We start from the raw sequence: 18737 nt of genomic DNA on the forward strand, positions 1-18737 counted from the left end.
AAGCCACAAGACTTGAGGCTCTTACTGTGAATGCAGGGGACAGGCGATTGATTGCATGCTTCTCCCATTCCAGGCCTGTTTGAAAACAGGGATGAAGTTACTGGGAAACTGTGAAGTGAGAGGTATGATTAACGTGACCATTTATATTTTTTCCCTCAAAAAGGGATATTTACTAATTTTCAGTCTCGGAAGCTGCTGAGCAAGGGAAAAAAAGGGACAGCTGCTACTGGAGAGGGAGAAGGAGAGATGCTGCTGGGAGGGGAGGAGGGAAAGGGAGTCTGGGAAGCTGCTGGGCAAGGGAAAAAAAAAGGACAGCTGCTATTGGAGAGGGAGAAGGAGAGATGCTGCTGGGAGGGGAGAAGGGAAAGGAGTCTGGGAAGCTGCTGAGCAAGGGGAAAAAAAGGGACAGCTGCTACTGGAGAGGGAGAAGGAGAGATGCTGCTGGGAGGGGAGGAAGGGAAGAGAGTTACTGCTGGACAGGAGGAGGAGGGAAGGGAGAATGAAAAAAGGAAGGAAACAGCTGGCAGAGAGATTAGAGGAGGGGAAGGGGAGACACAGGCATGAGAAAGTAGAGAGATTCATGATAGGAAGGGGTCAGCAGAAAAATAAGCAGAGAAGGACAACGATAATAGATCTGGTGTAGGAGAGATAAAAATGAAGAGAGCAGTGAAGCTGGAATGAATCATGTAAAAAGGAGAGAGGGGGCACAAGCTGGATGGAAAGGGGAGAAGGGCATAGAAAGAAGACAGATACCATATGGAAGGGGGAGAGGACAGACAGTGGATGGAAGGGGCAGATGCTGGATTGAAGAGACAGAGAGGGCAGACGCTGGAAGGAAGAGAGTGAAAAGAAGATTGAAAGCAGAAACCAGAGACGACAAAAGGTAGAAAAAAATAATTTTATTTCTATTTTGTGATTAGAATATATCAGATTTGAAATATATATCCTGCTAGAGCTGGTGTTAGACATAACTGGGGATTGCAAAACCCAGGCAGTGCTTCTTTAGCTTCCAGCTGGCTTAGGGCGCTCTCTGACCAGGGGTCAGTTGCCCTAGTTGCACTCCCCTAAAACTATTCTTGTCATGTGTGACTGCAGTATTCTGTTAGCATATTTCTGTGTAGCATTCTGTAATAATTTGGCTTGTTCAGTTTTCTTGATAGTAGAGGGGATATATGTGAAGGGGAGGGGAGACAGGGGTTTTGTTGATCCTTGCTCTGAATTATTTGTATTTATAAAAATGACAATTGTACAGAATATTGTTTCTTTTATACTTTAATAAATATATTCAATATAAAATCATAACTGAGGCTTGTGTGGATGGGATCAGATGATTTGTGGGGACCGAGCTCGCGGAGATGGGGCGGAAACGGGGTTTTTAAATTTTAGTCCTAATAGTTTGCCGGTCCACAAAATAATTCTTTTTTTTCTGCTGGTCCACGGGTATAAAAAGGTTGAAGAACACTGCACTAGAGAGAAGGCTTGGCAAGCCTAGGACACTCAGCATGAGTTCCAAAAATCTGATGTAAAGAACTGTGTAAAAAATAATCTAAGAAATAAAAATATTAAAAGGTTTCCCCTAATGTGGCCAGACTTAAGAACCAGATAACATGAAACGGAACAAAAATTAAAAAAATAAAAATAAAAGGGCTTTGACATAGCGGTCCAGATGGGGAACTCGGTGAGGAACCCGGGGTGAGTGTGCGATATGTTAACCGGAAGGAAGGTGTGTGTGCCATAAAGCTGCCTGCATTCCAAGGGAGAATTTGGTGAAAGCCCGAGGGAAAATGTGCAATATGTTACTCAGAGGAAGTTAGTGTGCCGCCAGTGAGAAAGGCCAACCAGGCTAACCAATAAAAAGGACAGAGTTATTAAAGTGCTAAGGAGGAATAAAACTACGTTTCCAAATAGGACCCATAAATAAGGAGCACCTAGCAACCAGCGTTAAAAAACATAACGATAGGAAACCATAAATGAATGGTTACCTAGGTTCAGGTTTCCTGCCTCTGTTCTACGTGACTCTCTGTTTTATGACGTCACTCTTCGTTTTACTTTTGCTTTTGAGTCCCCTCTATTGCTCCTGCTTCACAGAACTATTTTGGTTTTTTTCGCTACGCATGGACAAGGTAACTCTTACTTCATTTATGGTTTCCTGTCGTTATGTTTTATAACACTGGTTGCTAGGTGCTCCTTATTTATGGGTTGCTGATCGATGCTGGGGGGGGCATTGCATGGGGAGGGGGGCTCCTTTGCTGTGTGAGAAAAAAAAATTTGAGTCGTCTGTTTGCCCTCCTCCAGGTGGCCCCCCTGACAATTTCAGGCCCTTTAATCCGGCCCTGGCTGCAGGCAAGTTCATCAGGGCCCCCTGATCTTTACGGACTGGCAGGAAATTTTTGCAGACCGGCGGTTGAAGAACACTGCTTTAGATCACCTGTCCCATTGTCCCCACGCACAGCTTTGGGACGATCCCTCTGAAAACAGGACATTTCGGCATCTCGAAGCTGTGCGTGGGGACAACGGGACAGGGGAATCTAAAAACGGGACGTATGGTCACATTAGGTATGATCAAAGAGGTCCCACACAGCAGGCCCTAGGATCACCAGCAGCATCAGTGAGACTGAAGGCCTGGGAAGCAAGAACAGTAATGTGCGCTCCCTGTTCGGAAGAGTGAAGTGCTCAGACTCAGAGCAGGCATGGCACTGCTAGTTTTGGCAGACCCCCTCCTCCAGTTGCAAAATAGCCTAATTGTTAGAGTAGTAAGCCGAGAACTAAGGGTGCCCAGTTCAAATCTTGTAGCTCTCTGTGACCTTGGGCAAGTCACTTAACCCTCCATTGAAAAAGGTTCACACCTAGATTGTGAGCCTTTTAGGAACAGAAAATACCTATTGTACCTGGATGTACACCACTTAAATAGTTTTCTGGTTTGCAGATGGTGTAGAAGAAATTCAAATAAATAAACCATATGTGATGAGAGGCGCTACATAGATATGAAGCATTGTACATGCCCTGAATCCCTGTGGTCCACACAGTAAGGAACTGCTCCACTGTGACTGCTGAAGAGAGAACTTAGAAGTAGGTAACATGGAATGCTGCTTCTCCTGCATCCGGGACCACCCATTCAACATGGAAACCAAAAGAGTTTCCTGTTCTTTTTAGTTCATGACTTTTTTCACTGGTAGCTCAAGGCAAGGTATATTCAAGTACTGTAGGTATTTCCCTACCCCTATGCATTTACATTCTAAAGGAGACTGGAGGGTGAAAGTAGGATAAATGAGGTTATATCTGAGGGGAAATAATGACATAAAACATAAATGGATGAAAATGATAAAAAGCAAAGCTCAATATTATAGACAGAAAGTGAGAGAACAGGAGAAGAGAGAAGAAATGGAAAGGAAACCCTGGAAAAGAGAAAACTCACAAAGGAAAGTAGGGAAAAAGAAACAGAACAATCCAATTAGAAAAACAAAATGCTCAGACAACAAAGGTAGAGAAAAATATTTTATTTTCAGTTTACTAATTGGTATATGTCTATTCTGAAAATGTGCATCTCTAATGACTGTATTTAGCTCAGGATAAGAGGAAATCTGTTTATTTATCCCCAGTGCTGCATTTTATAAATACAATATGATAAGGAGCTTTAAATATAAATACTTGTGTTGAAAAATAGATATAAAAAATACTCCATAAGTTGCAAATAAATACTTCAAGCATATATGTAAAGTGCATCAAGTGCATTTAAAGTGCTCAGATCACCAACCATAAAGTGCTATAAAGTACAAATGAATGTATTAATGCTGGTTGTTTGCTGGGACCATCATGGCACTTAAAGGTTCCGTACACCACCCTCAAGATAGTAAAAACTCACTTTAAACATACTCTGATGTGTAACGTCGTTAAATCAATCACTCATCTTGAATGAAAGAAAATTCTTAAGAGGAGAAGCGGTGTGTTCATGAGGTCCTGTGCTGGTACAACTTCCAAACTATACACCCCTTAACAACCCATTGTGATTAAAACCATCTTGCCTCTCTTAAACTCGAGCTTCGCGTTAGTGTCGTCAGGAAGGGGGCGTTGGCTGTGGAACAAGGGAAACCCTCCCAGAACAGATAATGTCTGGCTTCTTCGGGTTTCCAGTTCAATTTTTGGGTGCCTATTTCTAATTTGTATTTGCTGAGAATTGATTTATGTTTCTATAACCAAAGTACAGCATTTTACCAATGTATGGTTTCTGTGTAGGGATATGTAACAGTGCACCTTGATGTTCTAGGGTTCAGAGTCATGTTAGGAGTGCTGCTTCTCAGAGTTGGTACTGATGATGGTTTGTCTTCTCATTGCTGTTCGGGTAGGTTTGCTGTAAACTCCAAGGCCCGGATTCTATAAACGGTGCCTTCGGCAGCGGCCATCTTAAAAAAAATAGTGGTCGGTTGAGTGTCAATCATGCGACAGCACTTTTTATAGAATCACAGCTTTGTGAAAGGTAGACACCGGAAATGTGGGCCAGGATTTTCAAGGTGTACATTTACGGCGTCTACCTTTCATATGAATTAAAGCTATGGAGGCACTTACAGCGCATAATACTATTTATAGAATTAGCCACGCCTATAATAGCATTAGGCATCATAAATCGCTTCTGTAGCCGTGATGCAGGCATTTTTTTTAGGTGCCTACATTATAAAAAAAATAATATTAATCGTTTTTAAATGGCGCTTTCCACTTAAGTTAAGCACCAGTAGGGCATCTACCGGCACCTATCTTAAGGTGCCGTTTATAGAACATGGGCCTGAGTATGCTTCCTAAATAGTACTCTTTTTTTAACTTTAATTAATTAAATATGTGGGGAGGAGTTGGGGGGAGGGGTAGAGACTAAGATGCTGTTTCATAGACTTTTTAAGCACCAAACAATACCTCTGCAACTTATAGGGAATGTTTTCAAAAAATGTGTGAGGTATTTGCCCTTTATGTGGATTAAACATCAAAAGCAAAGGCTCTGCGGTAATTGGAGATGCTGGAAACCACTGGTGCATTCAATGGGTGGACAAGAAAAATGGCACTATTGCAAACAACTCACTCGTTTGAAGCTGAGAGTCAATTCAAATGGAAGAAAAGCCTCGGGTTTTATCGGCAGAGCTCAAGCTCAAACCACCACCACATCATTGACAAAAACTTCCAAAAAAGCGTCAATCTGTTACTGAGGTTATTATTGAGGGCTGAGATTTTTTTAACAACTGTGTTGAAAATATATAGAGGAGTCTAATATATTGCCGACGTTTCACGTCATGCATGGCAAACACAAGCATAGAACACTGAAAAAAAAATCTATTATGTACTGCTAAAAATCAGAAGACTTCACCTTGCTCATTAAGAATGAGCTATTCAGGAGTAACTTAACTGTTTAACTGGTTCATAGACAACCTCGTGAAAGACAAAGGCGCGCGCCGACAGCTGAGCGCAAGACGGAGGCACGCGCCGAAGAAAATTACAGTTTTTAGGGGCTCCGACGGGGGGTTTTGTTGGGGAGCCCCCCCAGTTTACTTAATAGAGATCGCGCCGGTGTTGTGGGGGGTTTGGGGGGTTGTAACCCTCCACATTTTACTGTAAACTTAACTTTTTCCCTAAAAACAGGGAAAAAGTTAAGTTTTCAGTAATATGTGGGGAGTTACAACCCCCCAAACCCCCAACGCCCCCCACAATGCGGCGCGATCCCCCCCACGCCCCCCCGTCGGAGCCCTAAAAACAGTAATTTTCTGCGGCGCGCGCCTTTGTCCCGGCGCGCTTTTGACCTGACACCGTTTAACTCGTATGTGCTTTGATAGCAGTATTAAATTTTATAGATATGTAGGAATAAATGCCCATGCCTGTTTGAAGATTACAGCGGTCAGTTCTCAACCTCCGAAGCAGTCGTAAGATGAAACTCATTGAGTCAGGCTCTGGGGACCACATTCTTCAGTGGCCGAAGTTCATAGCATTCACAACATACAAACAGGAGAGCCACACAAAAAAATAAGTGAGTGGGGCTTCCTGATTTTTGCTTCATTGTTTGGGACACACATAATTCAGTAGGCATTATGGTAGCGCTATAATTATATTGAGCCACTTAAAACTTCAGCAAGATACAGTTAATCACTAGTGGCATATGACTTCTAACAGAGCTACCAATAATGTGTATGAATATTTTTTGAACCATTCACTTATTTAGGCTTTGCCTTGCATGGCAGGGTTTTTTTGTGTGTGGATGGACATACCTGTTTGTGTGCATAAGGCCTGCTTTAGACTAACTGAGGCCTATGAACCAGACTCTGACTGCAATATAACCATCCTGTCGTATAGGGTTACCAGATTTTCCGTTTGGAAAATCCGGACCCCCCTAGTCCACCCACTCGGTTCCACCCATCATCGCCCTGTCACGCCCCAGTCCCATCCCCAATCCCGCCCTAGCCCCACTCCCACCCTCGCTGCCTGCTGTAATCAGGAAGGAGGGCATCCACGCATACGTGGATGTTACATGATGTGGAACGCATGTGCATGCATGGATGCCCTCCTGCCCTGATTTGCTAGAAGCTTTTCAAAACCTGGACAAAGTGTCAGGTTTTGAAAAGCCATCCAGACACCCGGACCTGTCCTCAAAAGGAGAATATATCCGGGGAAATCCAGATATCTGGTAACCCTACTTTCGTGGATTCACAGAAACACAGATTCAGAGAAAAAATAAGGTAGATAAAAATCACAGGGTCTATCTAGTCTGCCTATCCATGCTATCTACTATCCCTTCCTCTCCCTAAATGTATTTGTCCCAAGCTTTCTTGAATTCAGCTACATTTTTTTATCTCTAATACCTCCACCAGGTGGCCATTTCAAGTATTTACCAGCCTGTGAAAAGATATTGTCTGAGGTTACTTCTGAGTAGAGAATGACACAGTGGTTGTTACCCGCGGGTAACCCGCCAAAACGGTGACCGAAAAAAAAGGTCACCGTGAGTTCGGGGACAAGGCCATTCACTGCCCTGTGGAGCAGTGAATGGTAGCATGGGGCGGTGAACAAGTAGTAAACGTGCGGTGAACGAGGGTTTGATCCGGCAGCCCACTCTCTCCCACCGGCCATCCATGCATCTCCCTCCCTCCTTTTCCCTTACCTTTTCTTCTTGAAACTGGCGATTTCTATAAGGCTACAAGCTGTATTACATCCGGAGCCTTGAAGTCGCATCGCGTTGCCTGCTGAAAAAGTCTCCTCTGATGCAACTTCCTGTTTCCGGTTGCATCGGAGGAAACTTTTCTAGCAGGCAACCCGACGCGACTTCAAGGCTCCGGCTGTAATACAGCTCGTAGCCTTATAGAAATCGTCAGTTTCAAGAAGAAAAGATAAGGGAAAAGGAGGGAGGGAGGGAAATGCATGGCTGGCCGGCGGGAGGGAGCTGCTGGACACCGTGAAGGGTGCTGAGGATGGGGGGATGGAGAGGAGAAGACGCTGAAGACGGGGACGGTGACGGGGCAGTGAAAGAGACAGCGGGGACGAGGCGGTGCAGAGGATGGTGGTCCGAGAACGGGACGGGGACAGAATTTTTCCCTGTGTCATTCTCTACTTCTGAGTCTATCCCTTGTCACCTTCATCCTATATACACCCTCGTTCCAGAGTTTCCTTTCAACAGATTTTGGCTCTCTATTATAACTCCCCTGTCCTGCCTACCTTCCAAAATATACATATTGAGATTTTTAAGTCTGTATCCAATACGCTTTATGATGAAGGCCACCGCAACTGGGACACTGACATCAACCATTTGTAAGTTGTTTGTGAGAAAACTGTTTGGAGTTTCATTTTCCTGTGAGAAGTTTTGGGGGAGAGAATTTCACAGAGATACAGAGTAGAGGTTATTATCACTGTTAGACACCTTATTAGTGAGCCATTTGATATCAATTAGATAACAATTACCATCTGGACAGCTCAGTGGTCCTCATTAACCAAGGCCTTATTTTGTCTACTGCTCATGTGCACAGTGAGATTTTGTGGGCCCAGCTCAGCCATTCAGTTCTATGTATGATGCAATGTCAACCACTTTTGTGGGTGGATGCTGATCTGGGTGCTTTGATTCTATATGTGGCGCTGATCAAGATGGCGCTTAATTATGTGCACAATACAGTATCACATTTCATGTCAGTGTGTGCCACAACTTTAAGGCCACGACAAAATGATCACATTCATCCTAATCTACAGAGCTCCCTCCTCGCCCATGTCTGTTCTTGACGAACTAATAGCCATTACAGCAACCTGTCAGTAAACCACAAACAAATCATAATCCTAGGAGACTTCAACTTTACAAGGAAAGAGTGTGTGAAAGTGGGGGGGAGGGCGGAGAAGAGGGCAAGGAAGGGGCGCCACTGCCTCGGATGCCTCTCACTCTCACTAAGCTACTTGACTTGGTCCTTTTCTATCCTGTATAAGAATTCTCCTTGCAGCTCCTTGTGACCTTGGGCAAGCCACTTACCCCTCCATCGCCTCTGTTACAAGAACATATTGTGAGCCCACAATATTGTGAGAAAATACCTGCATGGAATATGTAAACCACTTTGGTTGCACCACAGAAAGGTGGTATATCAAGTCTGTGACCCTTTTTACTCACTTGTTTCTTTTATAAGACTGCTTGTAGAATTATGTAAATCAGTATGGTGCTATGCCAAAATGGTGATACAGTACTCCCCTGAAATTCACGGGGGTTACGTTTGTGGAGTGACCATGAATGTTGAATAACTACAAATATCGGAAGAGTACTTTAATTGGCACTCCCCCTCCTCCTCTCTTGCTCCAGCCCGAGCTGCGCCGCTTACCTGGTCACCTTAGTCGGCGGCGTCTCAGCTTCCCCGTTGCCGGTTCCTGCACACTCAACCTCCTCCTCCTACACAACTCCGCATGGGAAGCGCGCTCCAGGTTTCTGCGAGAAGAGGGTGACGTCGGGAGTGATGCGATCGCCATATTGGTAGTGGGAGGAGGGAATTTGTAATTTTGCTTTTCCCTCTCACTGCGTTGCGGGAGGATGCACGGGAAGCGCATGGCCAGGGAAAACAGAGAGCTTCTCCATTGGACAGTCATTTCTGTTATTTTCTGACCAGAAGAGGCGGTCAGAAAATACCACAAATGACTGAGTCCGCGAATCGCTGACCGCGAATTGTATATCATGTATGCATGTATATTAAATTTTGAATAAACTGTAAACTGAACAGGGGACTTTCCCCATATGACCTGTTTCTTATATCTTCCCTATAATTACACACCATATGTAACTGACAGAAACAGCAGGTTGTGCTTGGCTGGAAGGACTTTTGGTACGATTCTTTCAGGCAGTTCTTATGGCATCACTGCACATTCCACCCATTTATTCTGCTTTTCCCTGCCATAACACTTCCAACCTTTTCTTTCACCCAGCTCTACAACTACATTATTTTAAAAGAGACACTTTAAAACTCTGCTTTGTGCTTCAAGCCTTTAAGATAGCATTACTATGGACAACTCTACGAGAACCCTCCATGCTGACGGACACTTTTGCAGGGACATTATCAACATTTGTGTTTGAACCTCCTTGAAGTATAGTTGCAGAGAAAGAATTGCAGTGCTTGCAGGTCCCATCTAGCTGGAAAGGGCCTTTGCAAAATAAGCATGGGATCTTGCCAGTGTTTTGCAAACCTTGGAGAAACAGAAAACATACATTAGATTCAGATTCCATAGTTCATAAATATAGTAGACGTCCACGACAACGCTGAAAATACACTGTCGGTTCTCTACTAACTAGATTCACACCAAAAAAAAACATTATTTTTTAAAAAACCTCAAACGCTGATAGAGGGATTAGAGAATGACACGGGGACAAATTTTTCCTCGTCCCCACGGGAACTCATTTTCCCATCCCATCCCCCGCCAGTTCTTTTCCTGCCCCTGCCCCGTTCCCGAAAGCTCTGTCCTCCTCTGCACAAACCTCAAACACTTTAAAATCATAAGCGTTCGAGGTTTGTGCGGTTAAGGCAGAACTTGCAGGAATAAGTCAGGGACAGGGACAGCGACAAAACTTGCGAGGATGGAATGGGGAAATTGAGTTTTCCTGTGGGGACGGGGAAAATGCGTCCCTGTGTCATTCTCTACACTGCACCAATCTAGAAATCAAAATGTAGTAAATGTGAGCCAAGGAAAAAACAATCAAGCTATTGTGACATCACTGATGAGGTTGGCTCTTAGGCAATGGTGGAATGATGCATTATGATGTCACAATACCAGCTCTGGTCTGGTTTTCACACTATTTATTCATTCAATTTTCTATACTGTTCTTCCAAGTAAAGAATGGCATGGGGACAAATTTTCCCCCGTCCTCGCAGGAACTCATTTTCCCATCCCGGTGAGTTCTTTTCCTATCCCTGCCCCATTTCTGCAAGTTCCATCCTCATTTGCACAAGCCTCAAACATTTTAAAATCATAAGTGTTCAAGGCTTGTGCGATTAAGATAAAGCTTACAGCAATGGGGCAGATAGTGACAGAATCTAGCGTACGTGACATACACACCATCTATTCTAGTGTACGGTTTATTTTAGGAACTAGTTCTTATGAAGGGAATTTTAAAAATAAATTCTGGAATCTCTTCGTTGCACACCACTGTGCCTCGGCACACAGTTTGTGAGACACCGCTATAAAGGGCACGCTCTCTTTATAGAATGGCGCATTCAGGGTTCAGGACAATCACTCTCCTTCATTTATCGACAGACTTTTGATCCCGTACAAAACCTCGTGTACTCTACGATCATCTCAGGTTTTTCGAGTTTTTATTAAAATTTGACGCTATCGCGATTTACAGATTTACAGATACAGCAACATCTTCTTAAGAGTATCATCCGCTCGTCAGTTATTTTATGACACAACTCGCAAAACCACCTATTCTGTAGTCGCTCCCACTCTATGAAATGCCCTCCCCTTAGCGTTAAGATTGGAAACTAACCCCCTCTTGTACTAAGGTGCGCTAACTGATTAGCGCGCGCTAATGCATGCGTTAGCGTTTAGCACGCGCTAATCAGTTAGCGCACCTCAGTACAAGAGGGGGTAACTCTAATCATTTCAAATCTAACCTTAAAACCTTTGTTTTTAAGGATGCTTTTGAAATGTAGATAAATGGATCACCTAAGGTTCTCTTTTACAAAGGCGCGCTAAGCATTTTAGCGCGGATTTAGCACATGCTAAATCAACACGTGCTCTAACTGCTAATGCATCCATAGGATAATATGCATGTGTTAGTGTTTAGCGCGCGCTAATATTTAGCGAGCGCTAAAAAGCTTAGCGCACCTTTGTAAAAAAGTGGGTAAGTCTCCCCTTCTCCATATCGTTCTTCCCATTACCTTTTCAATGTTTTATTTTACCAATTGTAAACCCTCCCCTTTTTTTTCCTCTTGTGTCATCTCTTAACAAATCAATTTTTGCATATGTATGTCCTTTCCCTTGTTTTTTAATTGTTTTTGTTTGTTTTAAAAATTGTTTTATACTGACGGCATCCCCAGACTACAAAACATTTAGAAAAGAAATAAACATTTAGAAAAGAAATAAAGACCATACTCTTCATGAAATCCCTGAAAAAGACATAACACCGCAAGTTCAAATCCCGCCTCTCACTAAAGCCCCTAACCCAAAACAACTAGCCATACTCCTTTCTTACTTTCCTTGAAAATGACCAGTTATCTTTTTGTAATGTCTTTTTGTAATACATCTTTGATAATTCTTTTGTAATCCGCCTTGAACCGCAAGGTAATGGCGGAATAGAAATCCCTGTTGGGAGAGTGTGGCGCAGTGGTTAAAGCTACAGCCTCAGCATCCTGAGGTTGTGGGTTCAAACCCATGCTGCTCCTTGTGAGCCTGGGCAAGTCACTTAATCCCTCCTCCCCCATTGCCCTGGGTATATTAGAGAGATTGTGAGCCCACCGGGACAGGGAAAAATGCTTGAGTACCTGAATAAATTAATGTAAACAATTCTGAGCTCCCTTGGGAGAATGGTATAGAAAATTGAATAAATAAATAATGTAATGTAATTGTAAACCGCTTTGGTATTAAAGCGGTATAACAAACGTGAAACTTGCTTGACGCTCAAGTTTTTCAGCGCTGAATTTTCAGTGCCATCTATTGAATTCCTTCTTTGGTGCCAATATTCAGTGGCACTATCCGGTTAAATGTTACTGAATATCAGCAGATAGCCCCACACAGGCAATTTAACTGGAAGACGCCCCTCCTGCCCAATTAAATTACTTTGAATATTGACCCCTAAATTTCATCAGAAAAATAAAAAAAAATTAAGATTGTGGGCTAATTTTACTAAACCGAGTAAGAGCTTCTTACTGTGGGCTTGGGTGGTAAATGCTCCAACATTCATTCTATTCCTATGAATGTCGGAGCATTTACCTCAACGGCCTGTGGTAAGAAATTCTTCTGCAGTTTAGTAAAAACTCACAATATTTATTTATTTATTTTTATATATTTAAAAGATTTTTTCAACTGCTTATTCCTAGGCAGCTTTACAAAATTAACATACATAAAATAGGACAAATTTGACTTGTACAAACATCAAAGATTACAAATCAATCAATGTAAACAGTTGGTTCACAGCTCTCCATAATAACTCTAAAAACCAAGGGCCTCTTCTACGAAACTGCATTAGCAGTTTCTAGCGCAGAGAGCTGCGCCGCTCCCGATGCTCATAGGAACTCTATGAGTGTTGGGAGCAGTGTGGGCCATTCAGCGCAGCTCTCTGCGCTAAAAACTGCTAGCGTAGTCAGGGCAGGATTAACCAGTAGGCCAAGTAGGCACGTGCCTAGGGCCCGAAATGGTCAGGGGGGCCCAATAAAGGAGGGCATCAACATTGTTATTTCCAAACGGCGATGGGCCTCTCCAGCATCGATCGGCACTGCGGGGCCCCCCCCCCCCGATCGGCAACCTGGGCCCCACCCCAATTGGCAACGCAGCCCCCCCCCCATCGACGGAAAGTAAGACAAGCAACGTGGGTAAGAAAGGCAACAGGAACTGTAATTGTGCAAGCGGTGCTGCTTGCCTAAAGCTTCCCTCTGACGCAGCTTCCTGTTTCCGCCTGGGCGCATGGTGGGGTGGGGCAGGGGGCCCAGTGTACTTGTGTGCCCTCGATGAATTAATCCTGCCCTGAGCGTAGTTTAATAGAAGAGGGGGCAAGATTGGTCATAAACGTCAATCATTGAAATGCTTCTAAAAAAAAGTGTGGTCCTGAGCATTTTCCTAAACTTCAAAATATCGGACAGAGCTCTTTGTGGTCCAGTTAACTTGCTCCACAGAGTTACTCCTGTGATGGAGATAGCAGAGGCTCTCATATTCTCATAATGCATATGGTATTAGACCACAGAACGAGGCTGCTGTAAGCCAAACATCAAAGAAAAAAAGAAATAATTCTAAAAAAAAAAATCTTATAGTCACGAAACAAGAACAGCATTACTCAAACTGGGAAGTCAAAAGAAGAACTAAGCAGACTGATAAGATCACTGGAGCAAAAAAAAACCTGTCCACTAAGCTGGGTCATAAAAACACAAATTACCTCTATATTGTATTTCACATTTACAAGGAAACCTTAACAAAAAAAAAAAATGTGGATCCAAAGAAGATTACTTCTTGTTTCTGACAAAAAAAAATAATTCCTCTTTTATACTAAAGAATGTAACTGCATATAATAAAGGTAAACCATTTTGATTGTACCACAGGAAGGCCATATATCGAATCCCATTCCCTTACCTCCTCTTTTGCTAAGGTGAGCTAACCAATTAGCGCGCGTTATGTCGCAGCTATACTCACTTGAGGAACGCAGGGAGAGGGGAGATATGATCGAGACGTTCAAATATGTCACGGGCTGTATCGAGGTGGAAGAAGATATCTTTTTTTTCTCAAAGGTCCCATGGCAACAAGAGGATATCCGTTGAAACTCAGGGGTGGGAAATTTCATGGTGACACCAGAAAATATTTCTTCGCCGAAAGGGTGGTTGATCGCTGGAATAATCTTCCACTTCAGGTAACTGAGGCCAGCAGCGTAACAGATTTTAAGAAAAAATGGGATTGGCACGTGGGATCTCTTCATAAAGGAGGGTAGAAACATAGAAACATAGAAATAGACGGCAGATAAGGGCCACGGCCCACCAAGTCTGCCCACCCCAATAACCCTCCCCTACCTTTCTCTGTGAAGAGATCCCACGTGGCAATCCCATTTTGACTTAAAATCAGGCACGCTCCTGGCCTCGACCACCTGCAGTGGAAGATCATTCCAGTGATCAACCACCCTCTCGGTGAAGAAGTATTTCCTGGTGTCACCGTGTAGTTTCCCGCCCCTGATTTTCCACGGATGCCCTCTTGTTGCCGTGGGGCCTTTGAAAAAGAAGATGTCCTCTTCCACCTCGATACGGCCAGTGAGATATTTGAACGTCTCGATCATGTCCCCCCTCTCTCTGCGTTCCTTGAGTGAGTATAGCTGCAATTTTTTCAGCCTTTCCTCATACGGGAGATTCTTGAGTCCCGAGACCATCCGGGTGGCTATATGCTGGACCGACTCATTAGTGTGGGCAGACTAGATGGGCCATGGCCCTTTTCTGCCGTCAGTTTCTATGTTTCTATGTTAAACGCTAACGCGTCCATAGACTAACATGCATGCGTTAGTGTTTAGCGTGTGCTAAATCGATTAGCACGTGCTAATCGGTTAGCGCACCTTAGTAAAAGAGGGCCTTAGCCTTTTTTTGCCCCCCAAACACTCTTTGTGTGTAAATACAGTAGTGGAGAATAAATTTTTATAGATCATGTAGAAGGCAAAATAGATACCTGAGACTACCCATTTGAGACTAATCTTGGAGGACTGTAGCCTCATGTCATGCTTATTTATCATGGATATCCTGGAACCGCAACAAAGGAAGCCTTGCTTTAGCAAAACAGGAAACGAAAGAGGCAAAACGAGAGTTACAGCTGGTATGGCTGGTTTGTCTGAAGGTATTTTTTAAATCTACTTATTAGGATTCATTTACCACCTTTTCAAAGAAACTCACCCAAGGCGACGTGCACGAGATAGCTGGAGCTATTCTTAGTCACAGCTATGAAAAGCAGTCACATTTGAACAAGTTGGGCAGTCCAACAGGTCCTTCTCTACAACATCTTCAATGCTACTGTGGCATTATATAAATAAAATAAGACATCGAGAACATAGGAATTACTGGTGCCTGCTGATGACAGGCAAACCAGTTTAGTTGTGGTCTTGTGGTTCACTCTGGTACCAGAAAACGTATAATGAACAAGTTAGCAAGGTCAGTAAGTTTTGCCTGCATTATGCAACCTAATATAATACAGGGTGTAACACAAGTCACTGGAGGCAAATATTAAAATACATAATTCTATGACATTTATGAAAAGGTTATAAATAGTCTAGTTATTTGCATTCAAAGTATGGTGCCACAACTTTTCGTAATGGAAGGGGAACTGATCTTACACATTTGGAATATTTTCGTTGCATTCACATCCCAAGGCCTTTATGTATCCAGGGTGTTTCTTCCTTCCCTAGTATGAAAACCCCAAACCTTCAAATATTTATTTTGTAACCTGCAGGCTGCAACATATCTATCTTCTCTGTTAAGCAACAACTGATAAATGCTGTAGAGAATGACACGGGGACAAATTTTTCCCCGTCCCTGCGGAAACTCATTTTCCCGTCCCGGCAAATTCTTTTCCTGTCCCTGAATCATTCCTGCAAGCTCTGTCCTCATCTGCACAAACCTCAAACACTTTAAAATCATAAATGTTCGAGGCTTGTGCAGTTAAGGCAGAGCTTACAGGAACGGGACAGGGACAGCGGCAAAACTCACAGGGCGGGGAAAAAATTGTCCCCCATGTCAGTCTAAAATGCTGCTTTGTTTTTACACTGTTATCAAGACACTGCTTGTCAGCAAAGATACTGCCCTACAATACCCAGGTTATGAACATTTTTTGCCCAGTTCATTCAATGCTCAATAAATCAATAGCTCTATAATAGTGCACCTACTATATTTAAGCAACGGGAAAGGGACTGGGACTTGTATACAGTGTTCCCCCGGTCATTCGCGGTCGGCGGTTCCGTTCATTTGCGGTATTTGCTGACCGCGAACAGCCGACAAGGAGAGAGCAGCCAGAAGCGCTGCGAGTGCAGGAAATCTCTCGTAGTACGCTCCGACCGCCTCTTCCTGCACTAAGTCGGGCCTTATCCAATCAGGAGCTGCTTTGACACGCAGCTCCTGATTGGATAAGGCCCGACTTAGTGCAGGAAGAGGCGGTCGGAGCGTACCACGAGTGATTTCCTGCACTCGCGGCGCTGCAGCTGCTCTCCTGCTGCCCTCTCCCGCTGCCCTCTTCAGGCTCCCCCATGAAAAACCGTATTCACGTTTTTTTGAGATTCGCGGGGGTTCCGTTCTCGGGGAAGTACTGTACCGCCTTTTTGTAGTTATACAACCACACTCAAAGCGGCACCTAGGGTCAGATTCTATAAATAACGCCTAAGTTAGGTATCACTGGGTCCCTATATTGAGGACAGCTAGCGATGCCTAACTAATCGTAGTGCAGTTTTTAGTGCCGGCTGTGGCGGTAACAACTCCGACGCTATGGTTTTGTAAAAGGGGAGGGGGATAAAGTCTGCATACAACCCAAATTGTCTTTTTTTTTAAAAAAATATTTATTCATTTTTAAAACTCACAATAAGTGTAACATAAGATACAATCATTTTATAATTTAGCATCACATAATATATCATCAAATTCTAACTCGCATCAAATATCCCCCCTCCCTTATACCCAACAATATTCATAAGCATAAGATATCTTAATAATGGCTTATAGACTTCTCAGTTAAACCCCTTTTCAATACTGACCCTATAGATTATTACTATAACTTATGCGCATACATGAAAAATGTTAACTTTAGGGCTGGTGTAAATATCCACACCTGCCACTTAGGCTAATAAAGAAAAATGGTACCTATGTTGCTCTATGTTTAAATAATTTTTATTGTGTGACCAGAGCACAAATATACATCCATGTCCAAAATAAATAGCAGAGATCTTCTCACAAGAAATATAAAATTCTACATATCTCACACAAAATTTTGTAAAGTATGAAACGCAACCTTTCTCCTTCATTAGGAACACCATGGTTTGGGCCTCCAAATAATAATTCTAATCTATCAATAATTATCTTATAAATCTATTCCAGGGTTGTCAAACTCAATCACATTAAGGGGCCAAAATCCAAAACAAAGGCTAAGTCGTGGGCCAGACCCCATCCCAATCTCTGCCCCAGCCCCCACTCTCATAATAGTACTAATTATAACAATATTTTTTCTATTCATTTTTCATATATGCACACACAATATAATCTTATTAACACATAAAGTTGAAAAGGGATAGATTCTGTACAAATGTAAGGAAATTCTCCCAGAGAGTGGAGGAAAACTGGAACGCTCTTCTGGAGTCTGTTATAAGGGAAAACACCCGCCAGGGTTTCAAGACAAAGTTGGACAAGTTCCTGGAACGAACACAGGTAAGGCTAGACTCATTTAGAGCACTGGTCTTTGACCTGAGGGCCGCCGCGTAAGCGGACTGCTGGGCAGGATGGACCACCGGTCTGACCCAGCAGCGGCAATTCTTATGTTCTTATAATGGTTAACCACAAAATTAAACTACACAAAGCACACTGTATGCTTCTCAACATTGATTCATACCAGAACACAGATAACCCCTATGCAAATTCGGGACCACAAACTAAAAGTAATAATATATACAAATGAAACACTAAGATTCAAGACTCTGCATGCAGTACAACCCCTAGAGAAAAAGAAACAAATGTATTTCTTCCTGAGCAGTGCAACATATAGACAGCAGATTAAAATTCTCAAAATTGAGACAATTCAAACACTAAATTGAAAATAGAATCATTCCCCCTACCTTTGTTGTCTCCCTCCCTCCATGCTGTGCCTCCCTCTGGCAAGTGTCTTACCTTCTGGCCGGCTCCCACCTGGCCATTTTATGCAGCCCGCGGTCCGATGCCCCTGGCGTTATCTTGTGGCCAGCTCCCTCCTCCTCACAGCTGCAGTGTGCACGAAATAGGTTGAGGAGGGGGGATAAGTCAAAGTCGGCCCTAAATAAGTTGTAGAGTTTTTAAAAAGTAACAGTACTGTATGTACTTGTATTGCAAGATCTCACTCGTTTCGAACAGTCACTACACTGCGGGTGAATTGGGTGTGATGCTTTTATTACGTTCAGCCGTACTAAGCATGAGATGTGCGTATGTTGTGCATGCTTGAACTGCAGGTGCATGTATTACGTTCAGACACAATCAGTGATGCGATGCGCATATATTGTGCGTATTTGACGTGATGCACGTATATGTGCTTGTACTGCAAGACAACGCTCATTTATCAAGTTACAATTTAATAAAATATTTTTGCTCATCTTGCAAAACACTCGTAAACCACGTTACTCACTATCTAGACAACGACACGGTGGTTGTTACCCGCGGCTAGCGGCAGGTAGCCACGCGTAACCCGCCGAAAGGGAGGAGAGAAAAAAATGGTCGTCGTGGGTACGGGGAGAAGGCCATTCACTGCCCTGTGGAGTGGTGAATGGCCTTGTCTCCGCAGTGAAGGGAGGGAACGCGCACGGTCATCGATCGTGCTCCCTCCCTCCATACTGATAGCCGCTGCTGCCCGATCACCAC

The 18737-nt window shown here is 43.4% G+C and overlaps 1 protein-coding gene across 1 annotated transcript in view; it reads right to left on the minus strand.

Annotated features, from left to right (window-relative positions):
• Positions 1-9460: 9460 nt before the first annotated feature.
• The window catches only part of TTLL8 (tubulin tyrosine ligase like 8), a 158604-nt gene continuing 149327 nt past the window's right edge, over positions 9461-18737 (minus strand). The window contains exon 15 of the mRNA XM_033958962.1: positions 9461-9666. Coding sequence (XP_033814853.1) covers positions 9461-9666 — 206 coding nt within the window. The remainder of the gene's footprint in view (positions 9667-18737) is intronic.

This window comes from Geotrypetes seraphini, chromosome 9 (genome assembly GCF_902459505.1).
Source record: "Geotrypetes seraphini chromosome 9, aGeoSer1.1, whole genome shotgun sequence".
In the NCBI taxonomy this organism is placed as follows: Eukaryota; Metazoa; Chordata; class Amphibia; order Gymnophiona; family Dermophiidae; genus Geotrypetes; species Geotrypetes seraphini.